Genomic DNA, 25936 nt, shown 5'->3' with positions numbered 1-25936 from the left:
AAGCACTCACTGCAGTTCGCATCACTCACTCACCCCTTGAACCTTCTGACCATCCATGCTGCCAGGTGCCCTCAGAACCCCTGTTGACCAGTTTCTAGGGCTCAGTTCTCTGCCCTCTGCAGGAAGCAGAGTTCAGCAGGTTTGACCCGCGTAAATTCAGACCCCGCTTTAGTGAGCAACCCTGACATTCACCTGTAACTGAAGGTTATCAGCAGCTCCAGCCTCTTCACAGTCCTCACCCCACCAGTGCCTCGTTGTTTTGGCCACTCTTGCTACATTCAGCTTTGTAGAGCTGATCAAGACAGTGGGGGCGAGGGCTCCCCTGCCCCCTTCTCCATGCATAAGCTTTTCAGGCTCTGCAGGTCCCGCCATCTCCAAACAGGATCTACTCCTTCCCAGGACCAAACCCTCACAAGCCCTGCCGCCTCCAGTAGGGCTTTGCCCCCGCAGTTCTGCTCGCCACATCAGAATGACCACAGGGATAAGCAGGATGTGGACCTGCCCCCCAGGAGCTCACAGGGTAGTGGAGGGAATGGCCAGCGTTACTGTCTTACAGCCCAGGATGAATGCTGTAAAACAGACAGGAGCCCTGAGTTAAGGGTGCCAAAAAGGAAGGGTGATGGTCTCTTTGTGGCATAGGGGAGACCTGGAAGGGGCATGGAGAAGGCAGTCCGTGTGGGCCAAAACCCAGCCAGCTCTCCACCAAGTAGCCCCCTCATGCTGGCACAGTCTGGGAGCCCCAGGCAGACAGAGCCTGAGCCAGGACTGAGGGCATATTTACTTCCTCTCTAAAAAATTTTATATATGTTTCATGAGATATTATGAATTTATAAAAATTCTAGCATCTTCAAGTATGACCCTTAAAGAAAGGCATAAAACTTGTGCACTTAAAAAAAATGTAATCTCCTAGCAATTAAAAGAATCTGACCCAATTCATTTGGTAATTTATTTTATTGATTAAAATGTCACGAAGTTCTACTTCTCATCTCTTCATATACAATGTATCTAAATGAAGTAAATTCAATTATTTGTAATATGAAAAGACATTGCATATTAGTAGGGTGATGTTGCTTCATAATCATGTATTATTTCCACTCCTAAGATACATGCCCATGTTACAGAATCACAGCTATGGCCTGTGACTTTGGGGTGGTGCAGAAGAGGCCACAGGCCAGGAGTGCTTATCAAATGATGTTTTATGCTCTGAAAGGAAGAAAGGAGAAAACCTGGGGGGAACAAGTAATAGTTCCCACAAAACTTAGGAAACAGATTTCTCAAAAGGAGGAACTGACAAAATTCTTGTTATTTTTATGAGAAAATCTTAAAAACATTTGAATGCTGATAAGATAGAGAAAATCATCTATGTTGCCTTTTCAAACTTATTTTTTTAAGTTATTGTATGAAAGATATTAAACAATGAAAAATTATGGCAAATATGCTGGCAGATAAAATTTAAAGAAATCTTCTGGAGGAGGAGATGATAAATGGCGTGGAACTTAAGCTATATTAGTTTTTTTGGTTTTTTAGTAAATTTATCTATTGTATTTATTTTTGGCTGTGCTGGGTCTTGGTTGCTGTGCGCAGGTTTTCTCTAGTTGCAGTGAGCGGGGGCTACTCCTTGTTGTAGTGCGTGGGCTTCTCACTGTGGTGGCTTCTCTCGTTGTGGAGCACGGGCTCTAGGCGCGCGGGCTTCAGCAGTTGCGGCACACGGGCTCAGTAGTTGTGGCTCACGGGCTCTAGAGTGCAGGCTCAGTAGATGTGGTGCACAGGCTTAGTTGCTCTGTGGCATGTGGGCTCTTCCTGGACCAGGGATCGAACCCGTGTCCTCTGCATTGGCAGGCAGATTCTCAACCACTGTATCACCAGGGAAGCCCTGATATATTAGTTTTAAATGGATACATACATAAAAATACTTCTATGATTCATTTCAGATTGACTATTCTCTTAAAAATCAGAGGGGCCTGAAATAAATATTTTTTTTTGCAGGAGCGTTCTTAGTAAAAAGAGTTGGTGAAACACCTCTGCCCCCATCAAGCAGGCGTGGGGTGAGAGGACTCTGACAGGCTGCCCTGGCCAAATGGGATTATTTGGAAGACTCAGCCCTAGAACCCATTTGTGGCTTCATAAATGTATCTGGGCTTCACACGAACTTTAGAAAACTTAGGATAAACTGTGTCCCTGGGTCTCACTCCCTCGGGGTGGACCCCTGTCACAAAATAGATCTAGACAAGAGGCACCTGGCAGAAAATACAAGCGTTGCAGGAATTCTAGTAAAAGCTGGCTGAGATTCCAAAGGTAGCAGTGGCCTTTCCAACCTCAGCTGGTGTGTGTTAATTCTTACAAGATGACAGTGTCACCACCATCACCACGAGCAAGAGAAGATGTGGCCCATTTGGGAGAATTCTTATTTTCTTCCTCAAATCACATTCCAAAGCATTTCCAGTTCCAATTAATAACCCACATCCCTCTATTTGACCTTCATTTAGCTTTTGAAAGAAAAGTGCATTTATTCTCTTTTTTCCTGCTATAATCTATTGAGAAAGCCTAGTTTGAAACTGCTGGGGATCTGGATCATTTCCAGAGCATGTGGAGAGGGGGTAAAAGGAAATGTGACTTGAAAGAGATATTTGGTATCCAACATCAGGTGTGATGAATCCTCTCGGCTATTGAGGAGAGCCTGAAATGAGAACCAGAGAAAAAATAAGTAAGGAAACCAGGGCACTCTGCTTTATGGCTGTCTGGAAGTCAAGAGCCAGGAAAACACGACAACTCTATCTCCAGCGAAAAACTCCTTTCAAAATCATGTGAGAGGGCTTCCCTGATGGCGCAGTGGTTGAGAGTCCACCTGCCGATGCAGGGGACGCGAGTTCGTGCCCCAGTCCGGGAAGATCCCACACGCCGCGGAGCGGCTGGGCCCGTGAGCCATGGCCGCTGAGCCTGCGCATCCGGAGCCTGTGCTCCGCAGCGGGAGAGCGTGTGCTCCGCAACAGAGCCTGTTCTCACAACAGTGAGAGGCCTGAGTACCGCAAAAAAAAAAAAAAAAAAAAAAAAAATCATGTGCAATAACACACAAAAGGGCTTTTCAACAGCACAGCTCCAAGGTGAAATGGTTTACCCAGGTCTTCCAGATCAGCTCTCATGAATACTTAACTTGCTCTGTTTCACTTCAGAAGTTAATTTCCCACAGGATGGACTGACTGTAAATCGCTCTACTTTCTATTCTTTCCTATTCTCATGGCATAATTCTAAGACCAAACACGAGTGGAGCTCAGTATTACATTTTTATTGCATTAATATTTCCTTTTAGTTCAGTGGTTTGCAAACCTTTTTGGTTTCAGGACCCCTTTATACTCTTAAATTACCAAGGACGCCAAACAGCTTTTGTGCATGTGGTTATAACTACTGCTATTTATCATATTAGTAATTAAAACAATAATTTTAAATATTTATTAATTCATTAAAATAACAAGCCCAATACATGTTAACATATTTTTATTGAAAAACAACTATATTTTTGAAAACAAATAAAAAAACTAGTGAGAAGTGGTACTGTTTCATAATTTTGAAACTCTTTTAAATGTCTGACTTAATATGACAGGTGGAAGCTTGTATCTGCTTCTGCATTCACCTCTAGTGATATGTTATTTTGGTTGAAGTGTATGAAGAAAAGTCTGCCTCATACATGTATGTATTTGGAAAAAGGAAGACTTTGCAGACTCCCTGAAATCACCTCAAGAATCCCCCCTCCAAGGACCCTTGAACCAAACTTTGAGAACTGCTGCCCTAGTTCATTGGGCAAGAAACTTCAGGGATTAAAATAAGAAAAAAATGGGTACACAGGTTCTCTGTTTTCATTCAGCCTCTGCTCCCTTGCATATATACTCAAAGACTGATGAGAAACGAGACATGCTGAAGGAACACAGAATGTGAGTCACGGTTTTGGTGTTTTTGTTCCCTTCCCACCAGGGTGAAAAAGGGTTCTGAAAACAGGGAATTTGACAGGGAAAATTCCTGCTGCTTTTCCTGGGTGCCTTTCCTTTGTATATTTGGTACATGTACTTTAATCCTGAATTTCTATAATGGTAATTAAACAACACTGTCTTATACTAAAAATTAAAAGGCACATCCTTAAGGATCTCACCTGTACTTTGCGAACAAAGGATGGAGTCACTCTTTTCTCGAAGTCATCTATAGGTGTGTATGAGTTAAGGATCTTTATGATCTGCAAACAGTACATAAGATGGTGTGAGGCCACAGAAAAGGACAACTCTGTCCATGAAATAATGGTTCCAGTGGTCTGGGAACGGTCGGGAACCACAAGTGGTTCTTTTAGACTGTCATCTGGCTCTAGAGACCATGTGTTATTTTTTTCCAAAAGAGAAAACAAGCTGAGAAGAGCATAGAAGAGAGCAAGGACATCCTATAATTAGATGCCCTTAAGAGAATTCCCCATTTCCAGCCTCCTTCCCCACTCCTGCCCCCTCCCCCACACATACACATATGTGAGTATAGCGGGCAGGGAATGTGTCATATGCTCTTTTATGTTTTTAAGGCCTAGAGTTAGTATGTAATAAATGCTTGTTAGATAAGAGGGCAGCCCATGGGAGATACGTATGCTCCCCAAAGAGCACAGAGAGATGCAGATGCACCCCACAGCTGGCTAAGCCAGGAAGGGCAATGCCAATTACATGATCTGTGGGTGAAGGTCAGGGAGACACTCAGCAAGCCTGGTCACCTGCACAGCAGACAGGGAGGTACAGCGTTCGTAGATCTCCTTGGCATCGCTGTCTGTGGTCTTCTTGACCTGAAGCAACCAGGCTGCCTGAGAGAGAGCTTCCAAGGTTTCCCTGGCCAAGCTGTTCTGCAAATTCTTATCTTTAAGCCATTCTTCTAAGTAGCTGATGTTGCACCTGGAGTAAATGCCAGAGGAGCAGAGAACAGGGGTGACCTGCTTAGAACACTTTAGGGGTGGGCGCTGAATCCTCCAGTGCGTCCCAGCATGGTACCAGAGCTCACTGAGATCCTTAGGACTACAGCCCGGCAGTTACTTTATTTGTAACAAGACGGGGTTGGTCCAGATGATCAGCTCTCACGATCCACGGTTCTAAGGATCATGACGGTCTAGGGTGAGAGGCCATAACAGCAATAAACTTTGGAGAAAATCTGAGCAAAGAACAGTGACTACAATAATTTATAATCTATTAAAGTACCCTTAATAATAGATTTGAAAATATATTAAAGGAAAAAAATCATAGTGGTATTTGAAGAGAAGACTTACATTGGTAGAAAAATTGTTTGATCTCTTTTCCCAAATTAGCAGAAAATTTTCAACTGGTAGAGGCTTTCTTTTAGTCCACTGGGGTTTTTATTCTTGTTTCTGTCACTGATTATCATAGGTTTATGAGTTAAGAGCCATGGGTTTTAATCCCACCAATCCGTTGTGTAAGCCTGGAGAGTTACTCAACCTCTCTTGGTAAATCAGAGTGTTGAGAACACTCATACATTGCTAGTGGGAATGTAAATAGTACAGCTGCTAAGGAAAGCAGTTAGGCAGTTCCTCAAAATGTTAAACATAAAACTACCTTCTGACCTAGCAACTCCACTTCTAGGTACTTACTAAAGAGAACTGAGAACGTGTCCATGCAAAAAATCATACACAAATGTTCACAGCACCATTAATCATTATAGCCAAAAAAAGAAAACAACCCAAATGTCCACCAGTTGATGGACAGATAAACAAATTGTGGTCTATTCATACAATAGGATATTATTCAGCAATAAAAAGGAGTGAGGTACTGCCACATGCTACCACAGGGGGGAGCTATGAAAACATTATGCTACGAGAAAGAAGCCAGTCACAAAAGACAACATATTTATGATTCCATTTATTTGAAAAATGTCCAGAATAGGCCAATCTATACAGAAAGAAAACATATTTGTTGCTGGTTAGGTTGAAGGGGAGTGGACTCCCCATTGGGACTTGGCTAGGGGATACGAGTGGCTGCTATTGGGTGTAAGGTTTCTTTCTGGAGTGAAGAAACTGTTCTAAAATTACATTATGGTGATGGCTGCATAACTCTGTAAATATACCAAAACCCACTGAACTATACACTTTAAATGAGTGAACTCTATGGCATGTACATTATGTATCAATGAAGCTGTTCAAAAAAACTGAGTGTTGAACTAGGTGATCTCTAAGGTCAGTTCCAGCTCTGACCTTCCAGATTAGCAACTCCCCATGGGTTATAACGCTGGGACAATAATGCTGAATTAATGTATTCTATAGGGATGTAATGAGTGTGAGATAACATCTCTTGCACTGGTTACCCCCCCCTTTTTTTGCAGTGTCAATGTTGTCCCACTAGTTCTTATTACAGTAGATTCCTAATGGGAATCTACTGAATTTTGAGCATGTAAATCCTCCCACTCAAAACTCTGTGCTGGAGTTCTGGTTCTTGGTAAGCTGGAGCGAGCACTCCATTTTGTTTCTCCCACTGAATGCAGCTATAAAACCTGGATGGAATGCCTGGAACAGCTATGTGAGGACTCTGAAAAGTAAACAGTAGCAGGTGAACTGGGAGAGAAGACCAGAATTTGAAGTATCTCCAAACTGACAATGAGTTTACCAGTATCTTTCCCTCTGCTATTCATTGGCCTGAACTCAAAGCAGCCTGAAAGTCAGTAGTGGGCATGGGTGCCAACAAAGAGCTCAAGGTGCTGGAAAGGGGTGTCCTAATGCTCTGAGAGAGGGTGGAAATTCTGTTTTTCTTTTTTCTCCTTTTCCTTTCTTTTTCTTTATTCTCTCACGTGCAAGCCCCAAACAGTCCTGTGGTTGTGGCAACCGGGTCCAGTAGGAAATTAAAACTCTGAGAGAGGCGAATTTTCTTCAGTTGGAGGAGCTGTGGCTCAAGAGGACGGCGTGAACTCTCCTTGCTCTTCCTCTCACCACTTGACCCCTGGTGGGGACATTTGCTGGAAGTGCGCCACACAGTGAGTTAAGGGAAGCCCTAGTTTTCTGTCTGGAGGACCAAAGAGGGGATCCCCAGGTATCTGGAAAGTACCAGGGGTATTGTGGAGAGGAGGAGCTTGGGAAAGTGACCCTTAAAGTTATGTATGAACTCTTGGACACACACCTGAGCCCAGGGATGGATCTGAACCTCAAGAGCACACATAAACTTTGAGGACTAAACTATAGGATTGCACACCACCCAAGTTTCAGACTGGCCACTGTGTGTCACACACAAGACAAAACCAAATAGCTTTACAAAGGCTTTGAAGACAGAACTGACAGAGGAACCACAACCTGCAACGCCTGAACCCAAGTGAGCTGATTATCTGATAAAAATATCAACATTCTCCATAGGATTTAAAGACTCAGTGTCTCATAATATAATAATAAGTGTCCAGAATACAATTCAAAATTACTTGGCATACAAAAACCAGGAAAATCTTAAGTCACATTAAACAAGGCAATTAATAGTATCAACTCTGAGATGACACAGATGTTAGAATCATCTGACAAAGACTTTAAAGAAGCTATCACAAAAATGCTCCAAAAAGTAAGGACAAACTATCTTGAAATACATGAAAAAATAGAAAGCTTCAGAAGAGAAACAGAAGATGTTTCAAAAAAATGGAAATTTACAACTGAAAAATACAATAACTGAAACAAAAGAACTCACTGAATGGGCTCAATAGCAGAATATAGATGGCAGAGAAAAGAGTCAGTGAACTTCAAGGGATCAATAAAGACTATCCAATCTGAAAAGTACAAAGAACAGAACTTTAGGGATAACAAAATAATGAAAGGTCTAACATTTGTGTCATTGAAATTCCAGAAGGAAAGGAGAAAGTGTGATGCAGACAAAACATTTGAAGAAATGGCTGAAAATATCCCACATTTGATGAGATCCACAAACCTAGAGTCAAGAAGCTCAGAGAAGCTCAAAGAGGCTAAACCCAAAGAAATCCACACCCAGATGCATGATAATCAAACTGTGGTAAAGTAAACACAAAGAAAAAAAAACTTGGAACTCAGAGAAAAACTATGCATTATTTATAGGGAAATAATAATTCAAATGACTATGCATTTCTCATCAGAAAACATGGAAGCCAGAAAAAGTGGAACATTTTTAAACTGATGAAAGAAAGGACTGTCAACCCAGACATTGGTAGCCTATAAAAATATACTTTAGGAATGAAGGTGAAATGAAGATATTTTCAGAGGAAAGAAAGCTAAGAGAATTTATCGTTGGTGAACCTGCTCTAAAAGAACTACTAAAATAACTTCCTCAGGCAAAAGGAAAATGAAATCGAAATGAGATTTGGGGGGAAAATGAGACTTGAAACATTAAAAATGAAGGAATAACAGAAATGATAAGTACCTGGGTAAATACAATAGACCATTCTTCTATTAAGTCCTTTAAAATATGTTGGATGGCTTAAAACAAAAATTATAACATCATCTGGCAGAGTTTTTGATGTATGTAGATATAATATATAAGACAACAAGCAAAGAGGGGAAAGGGGCCTGTGTAATGGTAAGGTTTCTACATTCCACTTAATGTGATAAGATACTGATTCTAAAATGACTGAAAAAGGTAAGTATGTATACTGTAATTCCTAGAGCAGCCATTAAAAAAGATACAAAGAGATACAGTGAAAACACAATAGATAAATTTAAAAGGGGTACCAAAAATGTTAAAAGAACCGAAAAGAAGACAGAAAATGGAAATCAGAGAAATAAAAACCAGAAGGAACAAATAGAAAATAACAAAATGGTAGACTTAAATCTGAGTATACCAATAATTACATTAAATTTAAATGGTCTAAAAACCCCAATTAAGAAGCACAGATTGTCAGACTGGATGAAAAAATAAAACAAAAAACTGGACCCAAATATATGCTGCCTACAAGAAACTCACTTCAGATATGATACAGATAGGTTAAAAGTAAAAGGATGGAAAAAGACATACTATGAAAACACTGATCCAAATAAAAAGTAGACTTTCAGGCAAAGTAGACTTCAAAGCAGAGAAAATTACCAGGGAGGGACAAAGAGAGATCCCACATAATGAAAGGAGGGCTAACTCACCAAGAAGACATAACAATTCTTAGTGTGTATGTACCTAAAAACAGAGCTTCAGAATACATAAAGCAAAACCTGACAGACTGAAAGAAGAAATAGACAACTCCATAATTATAGTTGGAGACTTCAACACTCCTCTCAGTTATCAGTAGAACTAATAAACAGAAAATCAGCAAGGATATAGAAGAAATGAAAAACACCATCAACAAACTGGGTCTGATCTACATTTATAGGACATTCTACCCAACAAAAGCAGAATATACATTCTTTTCAACCCACTGCATGGGGAAGATTCATAAAAATAGACCTGGGTCACAAAAGCAAATATTAACAAATTTTAGAAATCATACAAAGTTTGTTTATTTCAATGTAAAAATATTTATAAGTTTTTGTTTTTTGTTTTTTAGGCCATGCCATGCAGCAAGTGGGATCTTAGTTCTCCTACCAGGGATTGAACTCATACCCCCTACACTGGGAGTATGAAGACTTAACCACTGGACTGCCAGGGGAGTCCCAAAATATTTATAAGTTTGTATTTTAAAAATAAACCTGGGAAAAAATGAATAAATAAATTAATAAATTCATACCCCCAACATCTAAAAAAAAATAAAAATAAAATAAACCTGGTAAAGTCTCGGGAAAAGTGGGATGGTTGGTAATTCTAGTATCACAATCTTTGGTATATGTTAACCTGGATGTACCTTGAGATTTTTTTTTTTAAATTGTGGTAGAAAACGCATCACATAAAATTACCATCTGAACCACTGTAAGTGTATAGTACAGTAGTGTTAACTATATGCACCATGTTGTATAACAGATTCCCAGAACATTTTCACTTTGTAAAACTGAAATTCTACATCCATTGAATGAACAACAACTCCCTTTTTCTCTCTCTTCACAGCCCCAGGCAACCACCATTCTATCATTTGTTTCTAAGAGTTTGACAAAGTATGTTCTTCAAGCACAATGAAATTAAACTAAAAATCAATAATAGAAAGGTAACAAGAAAGTCTCTAAACACTTGGAAATTAAACAACACACTTCTAAATAATCCATGGGTCCAAGAGTAAGACTCGAGGGAAATTAGAAAATATTTTGAACTGAACAAAAATGAAAATATAACATATCAAATTTTGTGTGATAGAGTTAAGTAGTGCTTAGAGAGAAATGTATAGCATTAAATGCTTATGTTAGAAAAGAAAGGTCTCAGAGCCAATAATCCAGGCTTCTACTTTAAGAACCTAGAAGAAGAAGAGAAAAATAAATGCAAAGTAGGCAGAAGGAATGAAATCAAAAAGACAGTAATAGAAATTAATTAAATTTTTAAAAAAGACAAAAATCAGTGAAACCAAACTGATACACCTCTAGCAAGAACTGACCAAGGAAAAGAGAAGTCACAGATTACCCACAGAGGAGTAGAAGAGGGGATATCACTATAAATTCTACATTAATTAAAAGAATAACAAGGGAATATTCTGAACAGCTCTACACACATTAACTCAACTTTGATGAAGTGGACCAATTCCTTGAAAACCAAAAATTACCAAAACTCATCCAAGATGAAATATATAACCTGCATCTTCCTACAACTATTAAAGAAATTGAATTCATAGTTTAAAGCCTTCTGAAAAAGAAAAAAAAAAATCTGTGGTGGCTGCCACTCCTGAAGGACTAAAGCATGCATTTCTCATTCTGGCATTCTGCTTTGTCTTTCTAACCCATCTTTCTAGGTCCTTCCATCACTCCTGGTGCTCCTTTCAAAGGGGGCTATTCATACCCTGCCCTCAGTTTTCCTTCACTGAGGCCCGTGTTCATTCCTCTGGTGCTGGGTCAGCTGAGATCCTACTTGTCCTTCAAGACCCAAGTTAATGCCTTTTGTACTCCCCCCAGATTCCCTCAGGCCAGCAAGCAACGTTTGTAGTTGGGCCACATTATTCTGGTTCCTAACAGAACTGTCTCCATCTCCACGACCCCTACCTAGGTTCTTATCAAAGATCCCTGGGCAAAACAGCCACAGTGGAACTTGCAGCAAAAATGCTATTGTGGAGATGGTGAGATAAAGTTCCACATGAGATAATATTTTTACAATTCATGACTAGGCACAAAAAAAGAATTACATACTAGGAAAATCTTTGTATCTTCCCAGGAACTGGTCTGCCTCACCAAGCCAGATGAGACCAGAGAGCTATGATGTTTGACTTTTTCTCCTGGCAGTCAGAAAGCCCAGAGCCAGTTTTCAAGCTACTCTGTCTACTGTTTATGTTTTACTTTTCTTTGGTTTTGATTTTCCACTTGTGTTCATGTTTTGTTATTGTGTTGCTTGTGTTGTCATGGTAAAGTCATTGTAAGTCCTGGTGCGCCTTGTTTATGGCAGGAGCTGAGTCAATATCTGAACGAATGAATGCCTCTTAAATGCATGTGCTACTTACTCAGACCAACACACTGGAAAGTCAGTACTTCTCTAATAGCACTTTCAATTGGTGAGAGGAGAAAATACTGAGCACCTATGGGGACAGATGTTCACTCAACTTGGGGACCTACTGGTGGAATGAGAGTTGTTTAGCAAAGACTCTGGTGGCACATGAGGTTTATGGCTTTACTTTAAATAGACCTGAATCCTACCTCAGAGGGCTACAGGGCATCTGCTCAGTGCTCGGGAAATAAACAGAAGTCTTTCCTCTCTCAATGAAGAGGAAAAAAAGCCCAGTCTTCCTGAATACTCCCTCATATCTAAAAACCACAACCTGGTATCATGAGAATTTGCCACAATGACTTGTAGGGATGTCCACCTCTAATGCTCAAAAGATGTAATGGATGCCTCTTGTTTATTTCTTGGCTTAATAAACTTTTTTGGGTCACTTTTCATTGTATCACTGCCATCATCACCATCCCAAGTTCTCCTATCACTTACAGGTGTCAAATCCCTGCACATATTATAAAAATCTTAAATATCTACCCCATATTATATGCTGTCTAATAATGTGACAGTGTTAATTCAAACAATAGCTAATGGTCTGTGTTTCCTCAGTTTAGAGACAACGAGAAGTCAACACACCTCAAAACTGGATGACCATGTCCGCAGGATGAACTCCCAGTGCTTGGCCTGGCATTCCAGACCCTCCCAGTCTGGGTCCAACTTAGCACTCTACTGCAGACCTGTTGTTCCCGACACAAACCTCTGCTTAATCTAGACGGAGCTATTTACTCCTGCCAGAGGACGGGTCCTCACTCAGTTCTACCACTATGCCTTTGCCCACTCATTGCCCTGCCTGAAATGTTCTCCCATTTTTAATCACTCACACACAGTTTTCAGGCTTCTTTAACTTTTCTGTCCACGATAATCTCTCCTCTCTGAAGCACTTCCCTCGCCACTTGTTTGTGACTTAATTATAGTGGTTTTGAGTCACCATTTAGCTTCTCAATGGCAGGGATCAAATCACCCTTTCCTCTGTTTCCTGTGTCCCTCACCAGCAGTGCTAGTCACAGAAGTGGTGGTCAATAAATACTGGTTGAGTATATGATAACCACAGAGGGCCAGAATTTAAAATACACAATTACTAGTTCTTAGTAGAAGACATTCTGCCAGACCGTCAAGTTAGCGTGGGGTAGAGTGACGGGAAGAGGGCCTGGCATCAGATGGCTGACCTTTCCAAGGTTCTAAGAGTCATCTTGCACACCCTCCAGCAGTGCAGCTCTTGTGGAGGGAGGGCAGAGTGTGTGGCCTCGGACTTTAAGAGCATGCCTTCTGGCCAGCCTCTCCAGGAGTAGTGGTGCTTTATGGGTCTTACCTTATCTGCATCCCTTTTCTGCAAGAGCACATGTCCTTGCGCAGGAAGAGGCTGTTCAGGGTGACCGCCCCAATCAAGAAGAAGAGCTGCTTCACTGCCTGCCTCACGATCTCGGGGTCCAGGCCGTTCTGGCACATGGTACTGTAAAAGTAGCTCAGCTGCTGCAAGATGGAGGTCATTGTGTAGGCATCCGTGTCATCTATGCTGGATGACCGCTTCCGGAAGCCTGTGGGCTTCAGGCCGGAAATGCCCTGCAGACTCTCATACTCCAGCATGCCTGGCACTATGGAGAAAAACGGGAAGATTTTCTTGCACACACAGTGGGGACACCCAGAGAACATGTCCGCTGCTCTCATGTGTCTGTTTCAGGAGGTGGGACATTTTCCCCATGAGTTAGTGTGGATATAGCTGTGATAGAGGAAGCAGAAGAATGGAGGGTTGGGGGGCACCGGGATGTAAGGGGTGGATGGGGATGGACCGTCACCTACAGCAGGCCAACAGCTCCTCTTCTTTCAACTTCACAGGAGAGAGAGCTGGTTAGCGTGACAACCCATGGTCTGGAACTACTTAAAGCCTAAAGTATTTAAATTTCGGAAAATTGAAAAAAGTATACAAGAATTTGAGTGAGGCTTTGGAATTTCAAAAATACTTGGCTAAGAACCAGGATTAGCCACATAAGCAGCAGCAGTTCTCCCAAGTCTTTCCCTTCAGGATGGATCCCCCTTACAGAAAGAAAACTATGACCTGTGTACTTTTATATATGGAATCAGTTTAGCAATCAAAGAATTAAAAAGTGGACATTTACATCAGTAAATCTTCTTGTTTTAAAATTATGTTCTTTGCAATTACACATGCTGTGCACCAGATTTATTTTTTTAAGGTCTCAATGTCATTATAAATATTTCTTGGTCATCGATTCTCTTCTTACCTATTATTGGTTGAATGTTATTTTCCATTACAATAATGAACTGATGATATATTCGTATAGCCACATCACTAAGAATCTGTCTGTATTCTGAAAGGTCAAAATTGTTCAAGCAATTCTTATTCTGACGTAGGCTGTTATTCTTCATGAATTCCTGGAAGTAATTTTGAATATAAATATTAGAATAATGTAGACATGTAGAAAATTAAAATACTATCTCTACTTATGATATTATAATAAGCTTCTACTATAACTCCTATACTTTAAAACTTAATGTCTGATTTATATCGAATGAGTTCTTGATGTTTGTGGTAGCATTTATTTTCTATAACTAACTACACTTGATGCTTAAATGACATGGGTTTGAACTACATGGGTCTACTTACATGCGGATTTTTTCACTAAATATGTACTATAGTACCACATGATCCACAGCTGATTGAATCTGAGGATGGGTCAACTGTAAACATTACTGTCCTGTTTATTTCCCTGACAAATATGTGCTTTCAGAGCTAGACTACATTGGAAAACAACTCCCATGGAAGCTCATAGAAAAAACTGCAAAGCAACCAAGGAAATAAACTGCTGTAAGAGGTTGGTAGGTGAATAAATGAGATTCATAACTTTATAATTAGAGAGTATAGACCAATCTGAAATGTTTTAAAATGTGGGTTCTGGGCTGAATATTTGTCCCGCCTCTCAAATTTATATATTGAAGCCCTTACCTCCAGGGTGGCTATAATTGGAGGTGGGGTCTCTAAGGAAGTTACTAAGGTTAAATGAAGTGATAGGGTGGGGTCCTAATCTGATAGGATTAGTGTTCTTACAGAAGGAGACAGCAGAGAGCTCAATCTCTCTCTTTCTACCCCATGCACTGAGGAAAGGCCATGTGACTACATAGTGAGAAGGTGGCTGTCTGCAAGGCCAGAATTGAGCTCTCACCAGTGAACCAACCATGCTTGCACCCTGATCTTGCGCTTCTGTCCTCCAGAACTATGAGAAAATAAATTTCTGTTGTGTAGGCCATGTAGTCTGTGCTAGCAGACCAAGCAGACTAACACAATATGTTTACCATGTTCAAAGAGATAAAAGAAAAAAAAACATTAAGAATAGGACATTATAAAAGGCAGAGGTGAAAAAGAACCATTGAAATTTTAGAAATAAAAATATAGTAATTAAAAACCACTCAGACAGGGACAAGAACATTGTATACATGGCAGAAGGGGGTGAAGAAAGGATTTTTAAGAATGGTATTGAATAATGCCTCCCATTAAGGCCTCACAGATGACAGTTTGTCTTAAATGGGCTGGTCTTCCCCCCTCTTCCCAATATTCCTTCTGGTTAGAGGTTGGATTTTCTTTACTTACTTCTCCTTTTATTCAACAGTACCAGTGGGATTATTTTTATATTTTATTTTACTTTCTCTCCATTGGGACAACTGGCTATCCACATGGAAGAAGATATGAAATCATTACCTCACATGTCAACTTGGGATAATCATAACCAATTTTGGATAAAAGCATAATTATGAACTCTAAATTTGAATTATCAGTTTAGAAGAAAGAATAACTTCATCATCTCAGGGTAGGGAAGAATTTCTTGAACAAGACATTAAATCAGGTATCATAAAAGAACAGGACTGATAGGTTTAAGTACATCAGAATTCAAAAACTGTGTCTGACAAAGAGACTCCATAAGGAAAAGTAGAAGATAAGCCACAATCTACCCATAATATGTAAAGACCTCCTGCAAATCAATAAGAAAAATAATCACCCTTAAGGAAAATGGAGAACAGATGTGAGTAGGCAATTTAAAAGGCAACCCAACCGACTAGTAAGCACATGAAGTGATGCTTGACCTCACTAGTGATCAAGTAATTACAATTTAAGTCAACAAAGTATCATCTTATACCCATGAGACTAATAAATAATAAAATGTCTGTCAACTAGTGTTGGTAAAGGTATGACACACTGGAACCTTTACATACTACTGGTAGGACTATAAAATGGCATAACCATTTTGCAGAGCAGTGAAAACCCTGAAAGCCATTTTTGCTATTTTAGGTCCATGAAATATTGCTCTGTGAGCACTTGGAAGTGAAGAGCTTCTTTATGATGTCAGCGCCTTGAAAGCAGAGTCAGAATGGCAAAGGATTTGCAGATTATGGAGGAACCATCAGAATCTCATAGTGAGAACAGCTATGAAGAAATAGGCATGTTGAACTAACAGCTGTATTTTAGAGTGATAATACTAAAAACTTCAGAATTTTACAACCAGAGGGAAAATGAAAAATCACAGAATCTACCTCGTGAATTTTAAGTCAAGAAAACTGAGGCTTAGTACCATGCCCGAGGTCTATACTTCTTTCTAGAAGTCTTTTTGCCTGTGACTTCCATTCAGCTGGTGATGTGAAGCTTGTCTCCGGGGTGAGGGGGGAGTGAGAAAGCCAGCTGGAGCAGAAGCTGTCTCTGGAGCTGGGCATCCCAATTCCTAACTCCTACGGTGAGTTCTGGCTCATGAGGAGGTAGGAGACTGGCAGTCAGCATAGAACACAGAGTGGACAGGCAATCTTACCTCTTCTCCACTGTACTGCTTCAGGCAATTGAGGAAATGACAAGTATTGGAAAGCCAAAAGGACAGCATCTCAAAGTCTTCTAAATGTTCCTTAAAAAAAAAAAAACAAGAAAAGAAAAAGTTAGATTTTGGTGTTGGATTTGGTACCTCTGAGCCATGAACAGACATATCTTACCTGTTTGGTTAGCTGGTGGCTTTTGACCAAAAAGAATTCCTTTTTTATTCATTAGACTTTATTAAATTTATACTATAAAAATAAGCTCTGATATTTATTTAGCACGTTATGGTTTGCAAAGTATTTCTGTACAGGTTATATCACCTGTTTTGATGCTTGAAGCAGGCACTGCAGGAATGCCTGAGAAATGTCTCAGTCCTTGCCCTCCAAAGTTCACATTCTGACTGGTAAGACAGACATGACATATATAGGACACAGTTAATTAGGCGGCCGACGGCCTACATGATGGGCATAGACTGGGCTACGAAAGCTCAGAGGATGCAGAGATGATGTGGAACGTGGACAGCTGAGAAAACCTCAGGAGAGAGGTGGGAGGATGTCCTCCTTGAAGGAAAGGGGTGGACAGACAAGAGCTCAGGATCGAGGACTCTGTTGGCAAGAACACCCCTGCTTATGGGGCAGGAAGGAAAGAAACGAGCAAAAGAAGCAGAGGTAATAAAGACCAGAGAGATAAAAGGAAAACTGGGAAAGTCCTGGGACTTGAAAGACAATGTCAGAGCATTTCAAGGAGATGGTGCTACTGTTCAGTCCATCTAAAGAGAATAAAAATTAAGAAAATACCATTGGATTTAGCAAGAGGAATTACTTGTGATCTTTCTGTGGAATAACGGGGGTAGAAGCCAGATTGCAAGGGGTGAAAAAAAAAGGCACGGTGGCCAAGGGGGTATGTGGACCAAGTGAGGGTTGCTTTAATGTGCTGTGCACTGGAGGGGGAGGGGTGGGGAGCCATTGAAGAAGCTGAGATGGAAGACGCTGGCAAGGAAGGATTTACACTCCTCATGCCATGTGTCTTTCAGTTTCTAAGCATTTAAGCATTCCAGAGCAGCACGATGGGGCAAATACTGTGTGCCCATGACCTGGAACGGAATGCAAGTGTACCCTGAGAAAACCCAATTTATGAAAATACGGACAGGGAAAACATGAATTTATGGAAGTCTCTTCTAAGAACACAATGGTAGCTCCTATGAAAACAGTGACTATAAAGCACCCAGCACCAAATCAACGTTAGTTTTCTACTCCTAACTCCTGATGAATAATGAATTCTTAGTATAAAATGTGGTGGGGGGGATAGGGGAAGAATTATCCATGCCCTGATGCACTCACTGTTTTTATTCTTCCCTCTTCTTAGAGTATTTAAAATAGGATTTAATTGCTCATGACTTTTCTAGAACACATATTTTACTAAAAGTGAGATAGGACTTCCCCAACTAAAAAAATTAAATATATCTCAAAATCAAACATTACTTCCCATTTGGAAGGGGAATGAAGAATAACGGATCTATATTTTATTGGTCCCTTACATATAGCTTATCTTCGTTTCTGGGCTGAGAATAAAAGTACATACTGTGGTTTTATAAGGGAGAATTACATAAATGCTAAGGGAAGAGATGAGTAATTTTTCAGTCCTTCCCATTCCTTGGCATTCATGCTTGTTATCTGGATAGACACATACTCCTTGCAGCCAGCCCCTCTTTGCAGCCCCGGGGGACAGAAGTGGTGGGTGGGGTGCTGGCTACCAGACTGTAGTCTTGCAGGTAAAGATTTGGGGACCATTGGCAGATCCCCACCCTTAGGGCTCTCTGACCTCAGTTGTCTTTTCCTAACAGCTTGGATTCTTTTGCTGATCGGGCCTCTGACTGGTTTGAGGAATCATGTGGTTGACCAAAGACTGGAGGTGAAGGATGGGAAAAGTACAGGCATCTGGTCATTCCCACAGGTGTTCCTAAAGTAGCCATTATACCAAGGGCCAATGTCAAAGGTAGTTCCTACCTTAACCACCTGCTTGATACCATTAATGGTGCTGTTCATGAGGGACTTGAGCATGCTGGCATCATTTAGAGAGTCTGCGTAGCGTACACACATGAACAGGATGTGAGCTGGCAGCCCGGGGATCATGTTCACCACCACACCGCGGGGCTTCAGGTCTGGAGCAGAGAGAGTCGGTGAGGATTCTGGCTGATGGTCAGCTCTCCTGATAAGGAACCTATAATGATGGGGCAGGGGTTGTCTGCTTTTCTGTACTTGATGTAGTGCCTGAACGCATAGGGATGTCTTTTCCCTTTGACGAGTTCAGGCTGGCGGTTTTCTTGGCAAAAATATACATGCAGGTGCCACCTCCTCCTCTTACTTCTCATTTGCAAAGTACCTTCTCTTTTCTAAGGTTGAATAAAGGACAGAATTTCATATCTCCAAGGTAACAGAGGAACCCCAGTTCCATGCGCCCTCACTTCAGCCTCTATGATGAGGATGGAATATATGATCTCAGCAATCACATGCATCTGCCTTGAATGGAGGAAACAGGGACACAGGAGTCCTGCAGAGGAGGACCAGCTGGTCTTGAGGAGAAGAGAATGGCTGGAAGTCAGAGGGGGAATGAAGGGAAGATAGAAACTTTATAGAACAAGTTAAGATAAGCAAACACAGACCTCCCCATGTCTGCATTAAGACAGGGGAACAAAGAGGCCCCACAGCTGTGCACCAGTGAGGGTGGAAAGGAAAGGGTAGGGGTGCTCATGTCCTCTGAGGGGAGTCAATTAGGACAAGAGGAGTAAGGCTACATATGGGCTCTCTGCTTTGAGATGTTAAAACCCACTGATAGGGAGGCAGCTTTTCTCCTTTTCCCTGAAAAACCATGTGGTTTTCATGGTGAAGACAGTCTAGTAAGACTGTTTCTAAGACCACCAACCCTAGAGCATGCCCACTGGGAGATTCCTGTAACTGATGTATAGCTGGAAAGCCTCCACCGTACTGCCTGCAAATAAATTTCTCAGCAGAAGTCAGATGGAACAAAGGAGCCACAATTACTTTTCCCGTGGCTCCTGTGCTGAGACACAAAGATGAGGAAATGTGTCTTCTACCCTGACCATGTGATGAGACTTGGGAAGAGGTTAGGGCGGTGCTTCTCAACTGAAAGCAAGGTACCCCCAGAGGGCATCTGGCAATGTCAGGAAGCATTTCTTATTGTCATGGCTAGGGGTTGCGACTGGCTTCTACAGAATAGAAGCCAATGACACTGCTCAATATTCTACAGTGCAAAGCCCCTCCATACCCCAAACAAAGAATTATGTGGTCAACAGTGGTGAGGTTGGGAAGAAGCAGTGGAGGAAGAAGAAGAAATACCCTTGCCCAAGACTGTAGCAATGGCTGATGCTCAAGTTCTCAAAGATAAAGCAAAAATTCAGAGTTCCAGGTTTCACTACCAAGAATGAGGTTTTGGATGAGCTTGGCCTCATCTTCTCTCTTGTATTGCAGCATTCCAAGGCACTCCTTGGGTCCTGAGGACAGGTGCACATCATTGGCTGTAGGCAGAGGCAAACAATCAACTAAATACACAAAAACAACTTTCACCAGCATTATAATGAGACTACTCTGTCTCTTTCCATCCCATACTGGCTGGTTTGCCCATGAATTCCTGTGACTTTCTGATAAATGCAAACTTTATTAAATCCTGAAGAAGTTCTTCTGGTAGTGGTTCTTATCTGTGAGTATGTCAATGAGTATAGCTGCTGGTATATATCCTCATGAGCACCTGGTATATATCGAGCACAGTGGGGATATGAAAACAATCCAGGATGACGCTCTTGCCTTCAGGACACTGATGTTACAGTTAAAGAAACGAGATTCACAAAACATGTGGTGTGCAAAACACCAAACTGCATGATCCCAAGGTGGCTGGACTAGCTTCCTATGTGCCATCACAAGGTGCCACAAATTCAGTGGCATAAAGCACAATTTTAAAAAATATATAATTTACAAAGTTTTACATTTCTGGAGGTCATAAGACTGAAACAGATCTTACACTGCTAAAATCAAAGTGTCAGCAGAGCTGTGTTTCTTCTGGAGGCTCTAGGGGAGAACTCATTTCTTGCCTTTTCCAGCTTCTAGAGGCTGCCCACATGATTTGGCTTGTTACCCCACATCACTCTGACCTCTGCTTCTATCATCACATCTTTCTCTCTCTGCTTACACTGTCATATCACCTTCTCTCACCCTGTCATTCCTGCCTCTCTTATAAGGTCTTTTGTGATTATTATACATTGAATCCACCTGGATAATCCAGGTGACTGTCTCCATCTCAAGATCCTTCACTTAATCACATCTGCAAAATCCCTTCTGCCATGTAAGGTAACATATTCACAGGTTCTGGGGATTGGGACATGGACATCTTTGGGTGGGCCACAGTCTGCCCTCTGGTCCCCAAAGATTCATGTCCATTCTGAGAGGAGGAGATGTACACAGAAGCACAGGTTAGAGAGTCAGAAAGATTTTAAAGGTGCCATGCTGCTGAATTCGAAGATGGTAGAAGACGCCCATAAGTCAGTAAAAGTGGGTGGCCTCTAGAATAAGGAAAAGGCAAGAGAATAGAACCTCCCCCTAAAACCTACAGAAGCCCTGCTGACATGTTGACTTTAACCCAGTGAAGACCATTTTGAACTCCTGACCTCTAGAACTGTAAGACTTGTGTTTTATTAAGCCACTAATTTTATGGTGATTTGTTAGGCAGCCATACGAAATAAATACAGGGGACATAAGACTGTACGCATAGGTAGGTTGGAACTGTTGAAAAATTCTTCTTGGAGGCAGCACTCCAGTTGGGCCAAGAAAAGTGAGTAGGCTCTGATGGATGAAAAAGAAGATAATCCAGGTAAAGAGTTAACAGAACTCTCTTCTACTGCATGAGAGTTTGTCCTGTTGATTTACTAGCTCTGTTCCCTTGGAGATGGATAAAGGTAGAATGTTAACTGTTTTACTAAGCAACCTGCTTATGCTAAGAATAACCTCTGATTGCTGAACTGCATCTGGACTGGGAAGAACAATAAATGAAGCAGAAATACATGATAAGAACATCATACTTTGGGTATTCTTAAGTGTGGTCTCTTGTATCTGACCATATTCTTTGGGAGCTAGTGCTACCTACGGAGTGTCCAAAAGGTACTGGCTGGCTTCCTGACCAAAGCCATGTGAATGAGCTTGGAGACAGGCACTCCAGCCCCAGTTAAGCCTTCAGATGACTGCTTCCCTGCTGATGAATTCACTGCAACTTAGAGCCAGGACCACCCAGCTAAGCCACTTATGGATTCTTGACTTTGAGAAACTGTGTTTTTTAGGTTTTTTTTTTTTAACATCTTTATTGGAGTATAATTGCTTTACAACGGTGTGTTAGTTTCTGCTTTATAACAAAGTGAATCAGCTGTACACATGCATATATCCCCATATCTCCTCCCTCTTGCATCTCCTTCCCACCTTCCCTATCCCACCCCTCTAGGTGGACACACAGCACCGAGCTGATCTCCCTGTGCTATGCGGCTGCTTCCCACTAGCTATCTGTTTTACATTTGGTAGTGTATATATGTCCATGCCACTCTCTCACTTCGTCCCAGCTTACCCTTCCCCCTCCCCAGATCCTGAAGTCCATTCTCTACATCTCCGTCTTTATGCCTGCTAAATTTTGGGGTAGTTTGTTATATGACAATAGATACACAATACAGGAAGGAAAGCTGATGTATTCCACTTTAGACACACTGGGTTGGAGGTGATAAAAGAAAGGTGAAGGAGTAGTCTTAGAGGCAAAAAGGGACTGGGACTCAGGAAAAGTGAGGAATGGCAGGTGGATTCTGGAAGTCCTTATGTAGCGATGGCAGTTCCTTCATTCATTCCAGCAATGGGGACACCACTGGGCAATGGGAAGGACAGACAAGGTCTCTGCCCTCATGGGGGCAGACTGACCTTTATCATTAGTTACTGAAGCAGAAAGATCCTCATTTTGGTTTTGGACATATGAAATGTGAGGTGAGAGCTGAATAAATAATAGTAAAGGAGCTCTTCAAAGAAAGGAATACAGTAAAAACAACAGAGAATTGAAGATACAGCCTTAGTGATAAAGGTTGGGAGGAAGAAGCAATACTGAACAAAAGAGTAAAGGGAGTTAGAAGAGAGAAGTCAGAAAAGTTCAGTGACACAGAAGTGGGTGAAGGGAGAGAGACCTTCAAGATGGCAGAGCAGTAAGACGTGGAGATCACCTGCCTCCCCACAAATACATCAAAAATACATCTACATGTGGAACAACTCCTACAGAACACCTACTGAACGCTGGCAGAAGACCTCAGACTTCCCAAAAGATATATATATAAATTTCTCCCTTTTTCTCTTTTTGTGAGGGTGTATCCGTAGGCTTCCTTGTGTGATTTTGTCTGTATAGCTTTGCTTTTACCGTTTGTCCTAGGGTTCTGTCTGTCCATTTTTGTGGGGTTTTTTTGGATAGTTTTTAGCGCTTGTTAGCATTGCTGGATTTGTTTTTTGGTTTGGTTGCTCTCTTCTTTCTTTCTTTTTTTTAAATTACTTTTTAATTTAAAATTTTTTAAAATAATTTATTTTTTATTTTAGTAACTTTATTTTATTTTTTTCTTCCTTTCTTTTTTTCTCCCTTTTCTTCTCAGCCATGTGGCTGACAGCATCTTGGTGCTCTGGCCGGGTGTAAGGCCTGTGCCTCTGAGGTGGGAGAGCCGAGTTTAGGACATTGGTCCACCAGAGACCTCCCAGGCACAGGTAATATCAATCTGTGAGAGCTCTCCCAGAGATCTCCATCTCAACGCCAAGACTCAGCTCCACTCAACGACCAGAAAGCTACAGTGCTGGACACCCTATGCCAAACAACTAGCAAGACAGGAACACAACCCCACCCATTAGCAGAGAGGCTGCCTAAAATCATAATAAGATTTCAGGTACCCTAAAACACACCACTGGACGCAGTCCTGCCCACCAGAAAGACAAGATCCAGCCTTATACACCATAACACAGGCACCAGTCCCCTCCACCAGGAAGCCTACACAACCCACTGAACCAACCTTACCCACTGGGGGCAGACACCGAAAACAACAGGAACTGTGAACCTGCAGCCTGCGAAAAGGAGACCCCAAACACTGTAAGTAAGTTAAGCAAAATGAGAAGACAGAGAAACACACAGCAGATGAAGGAGTAAGGTAAAAACCCACCAGACCAAACAAATGAAAAGGAAATAGGCAGTCTACCTGAAAAAGAGTTCAGAGTAATGATAGTAAAGATGATCCAAAATCTTGGAAATAGAATGGAGAAACTGCAAGAAACATTTAACAAGGACCTAGAAGAATGAAAGAGCAAACAAACAGAGATGAATAACACAATAAATCAAATTTAAAATTCTCTAGAAGGAATCAATAGCAGAATAACTGAGGCAGAAGAACAGATAAGTGACCTGGAAGATAAAATAGTGGAAATAACTACTGCAGAGCAGAATAAAGAAAAAAGAATGAAAAGAATTGAGGACAGTATCAGAGAGCTCTGGGACAACATCACACACCAACATTTGAATTTTAGGGGTCCCAGAAGAAGAAAAGAAAAAGAAAGGGACTGAGAAAATATTTGAAGAGATTATAGTTGAAAACTTCAAATAGTCAATCAAGTCCAGGAAGCACAGAGAGTCCCATGCAGGACACATCCAAGCAGAAACATGTGAAGACACATATTAATCAAACTATCAAAAATTAACTTCAAAGAAAAAATATTAAAAGCAGCAAGGGAAAAACAACAAATAACATACAAGGGAATCCCCATACGGTTAACAGCTGATCTTTCAGCAAAAACTCTGCAAACCAGAGGGAGTGGCAGGACATATTTAAAGTGATGAAAGGGAAAAACCTACAACCAAGATTACTCTACCCAGCAAGGATCTCATTCAGATTTGACATAGAAATTAAAACCTTTACAGACAAGCAAAAGCTAAGAGAATTCAGCAACACCAAACCAGCTTTACAACAAACGCTAAAGAAACTCCTCTAGGCAGGAAACACAACAGAAGGAAAAGACCTAAAATAACAGGCCCAAAACAATTAAGAAAATGGTAACATGAACATACATATCAATAACTACCTTAAATGTAAATGGATTAAATGCTCCCACCAAAAGACACAGACTGGCTGAATGGATACAAAAACAACACCCATATATATGCTGTCTACAAGAGACCCACTTCAGACCTAGGGACACATACAGACTGAAAGTGAGGGGATTGAAAAATATATTCCATGCAAATGGAAATCAAAAGAAAGCTGGAGTAGCAATTCGCATATCAGACAAAATAAACTTTAAAACAAAGACTATTACAAGAGACAAAGAAGGACACTACATAATGATCAAGGGATCAATCCAAGAAGAAGACATAACAATTGTAAACATTTATGAACCTCAATACATAAGGCAACTGCTAACAGCCATAAAAGGGGAAATTGACGGTAACACAATCATAGTAGAGAACTTTAACACCCCGCTTTCACAAATGGACAGATCATCCAAAATGAAAATAAATAAGGAAACACAAGCTTTAAATGATACATTAAACAAGATGGATTTAATTGATATTCACAGGACATTCCATCCAAAAATAACAGAATACACTTTCTTCTCAAGTGCTCATGGAACATTCTCCAGGATAGATCATATCTTGGGTCACAAATCAAGCCTTGGTAAATTTAAGAAAACTGAAATTGTCTCAAGTATCTTTTCCAACCACGACTATCAATTACAGGAAAAAAAATCTGTAAAAAATATAGACACATGGAGGCTAAACAGTACACTACTAAATAACCAAGAGATCACTGCAGAAATCAAAGAGGAAATCAAAACATACCTAGAAACAAATGACAATGAAAACACAACGACCCAAAACCTATGGGATGCAGCAAAATCAGTTCTAAGAGGGAAGTTTATAGCAATACAATCCTACCTTAAGAAACAAGAAATATCTCAAATAAACAACCTAACCTTACAACTAAAGCAATTAGAGAAAGAAGAACAAAAAAACCTCAAAGCTAGCAGAAGGAAAGAAATCATAAAGATCAGATCAGAAATAAATGAAAAAGAAATGAAGGAAACAATAGCAAAGATCAATAAACTAAAAGCTGGTTCTTTGAGAAGATAAACAAAATTGATAAACCATTAGCCAGACTCATCAAGGAAAAAAGGGAGAAGACTCAAATCAATAGAATTAGAAATGAAAAAGCAGAAGTAACAACTGACACTGCAAAAATACAAAACGATCATGAGAGATTACTACAAGCAACTGTATACCAATAAATTGGACAACCTGGAATAAATGCCCAAATTCTTAGAAAAGCACAACCTTCTGAGACTGAAACAGGAAGAAAGAGAAAATATAAACAGACCAGTCACAAGCACTGAAGTTGAGACTGTGATTAAGAATCTTCCAACACGGGCTTCCCTGGTGGCGCAGTGGTTAAGAATCTGCCTGCCGATTCAGGGGACACGGGTTGGTTCCCCGGTCCAGGAAGATC

General features: G+C 40.9%; 1 protein-coding gene across 1 annotated transcript in view; it reads right to left on the bottom strand.

The window, feature by feature from the left end:
• Positions 1 to 932: 932 nt before the first annotated feature.
• MYO5C (myosin VC) overlaps positions 933 to 25936 on the bottom strand; it is a 115094-nt gene continuing 90090 nt past the window's right edge. Inside the window, exons 34-41 of the mRNA XM_067029857.1 lie at positions 19811 to 19909; positions 18381 to 18535; positions 16376 to 16465; positions 13805 to 13955; positions 12877 to 13159; positions 4736 to 4910; positions 4142 to 4222; positions 933 to 2677 (exon numbers count right to left, since the gene is read on the bottom strand). Coding sequence (XP_066885958.1) covers positions 2525 to 2677; positions 4142 to 4222; positions 4736 to 4910; positions 12877 to 13159; positions 13805 to 13955; positions 16376 to 16465; positions 18381 to 18535; positions 19811 to 19909 — 1187 coding nt within the window. The 3' untranslated portion in view covers positions 933 to 2524. The remainder of the gene's footprint in view (positions 2678 to 4141; positions 4223 to 4735; positions 4911 to 12876; positions 13160 to 13804; positions 13956 to 16375; positions 16466 to 18380; positions 18536 to 19810; positions 19910 to 25936) is intronic.

The sequence above is a fragment of the Kogia breviceps genome, chromosome 3 (genome assembly GCF_026419965.1).
Source record: "Kogia breviceps isolate mKogBre1 chromosome 3, mKogBre1 haplotype 1, whole genome shotgun sequence".
Lineage (NCBI taxonomy): Eukaryota > Metazoa > Chordata > Mammalia > Artiodactyla > Physeteridae > Kogia > Kogia breviceps.
Note: the sequence above shows the minus strand (reverse complement) of the source record. Positions and strands in the feature narration are given on the sequence as shown.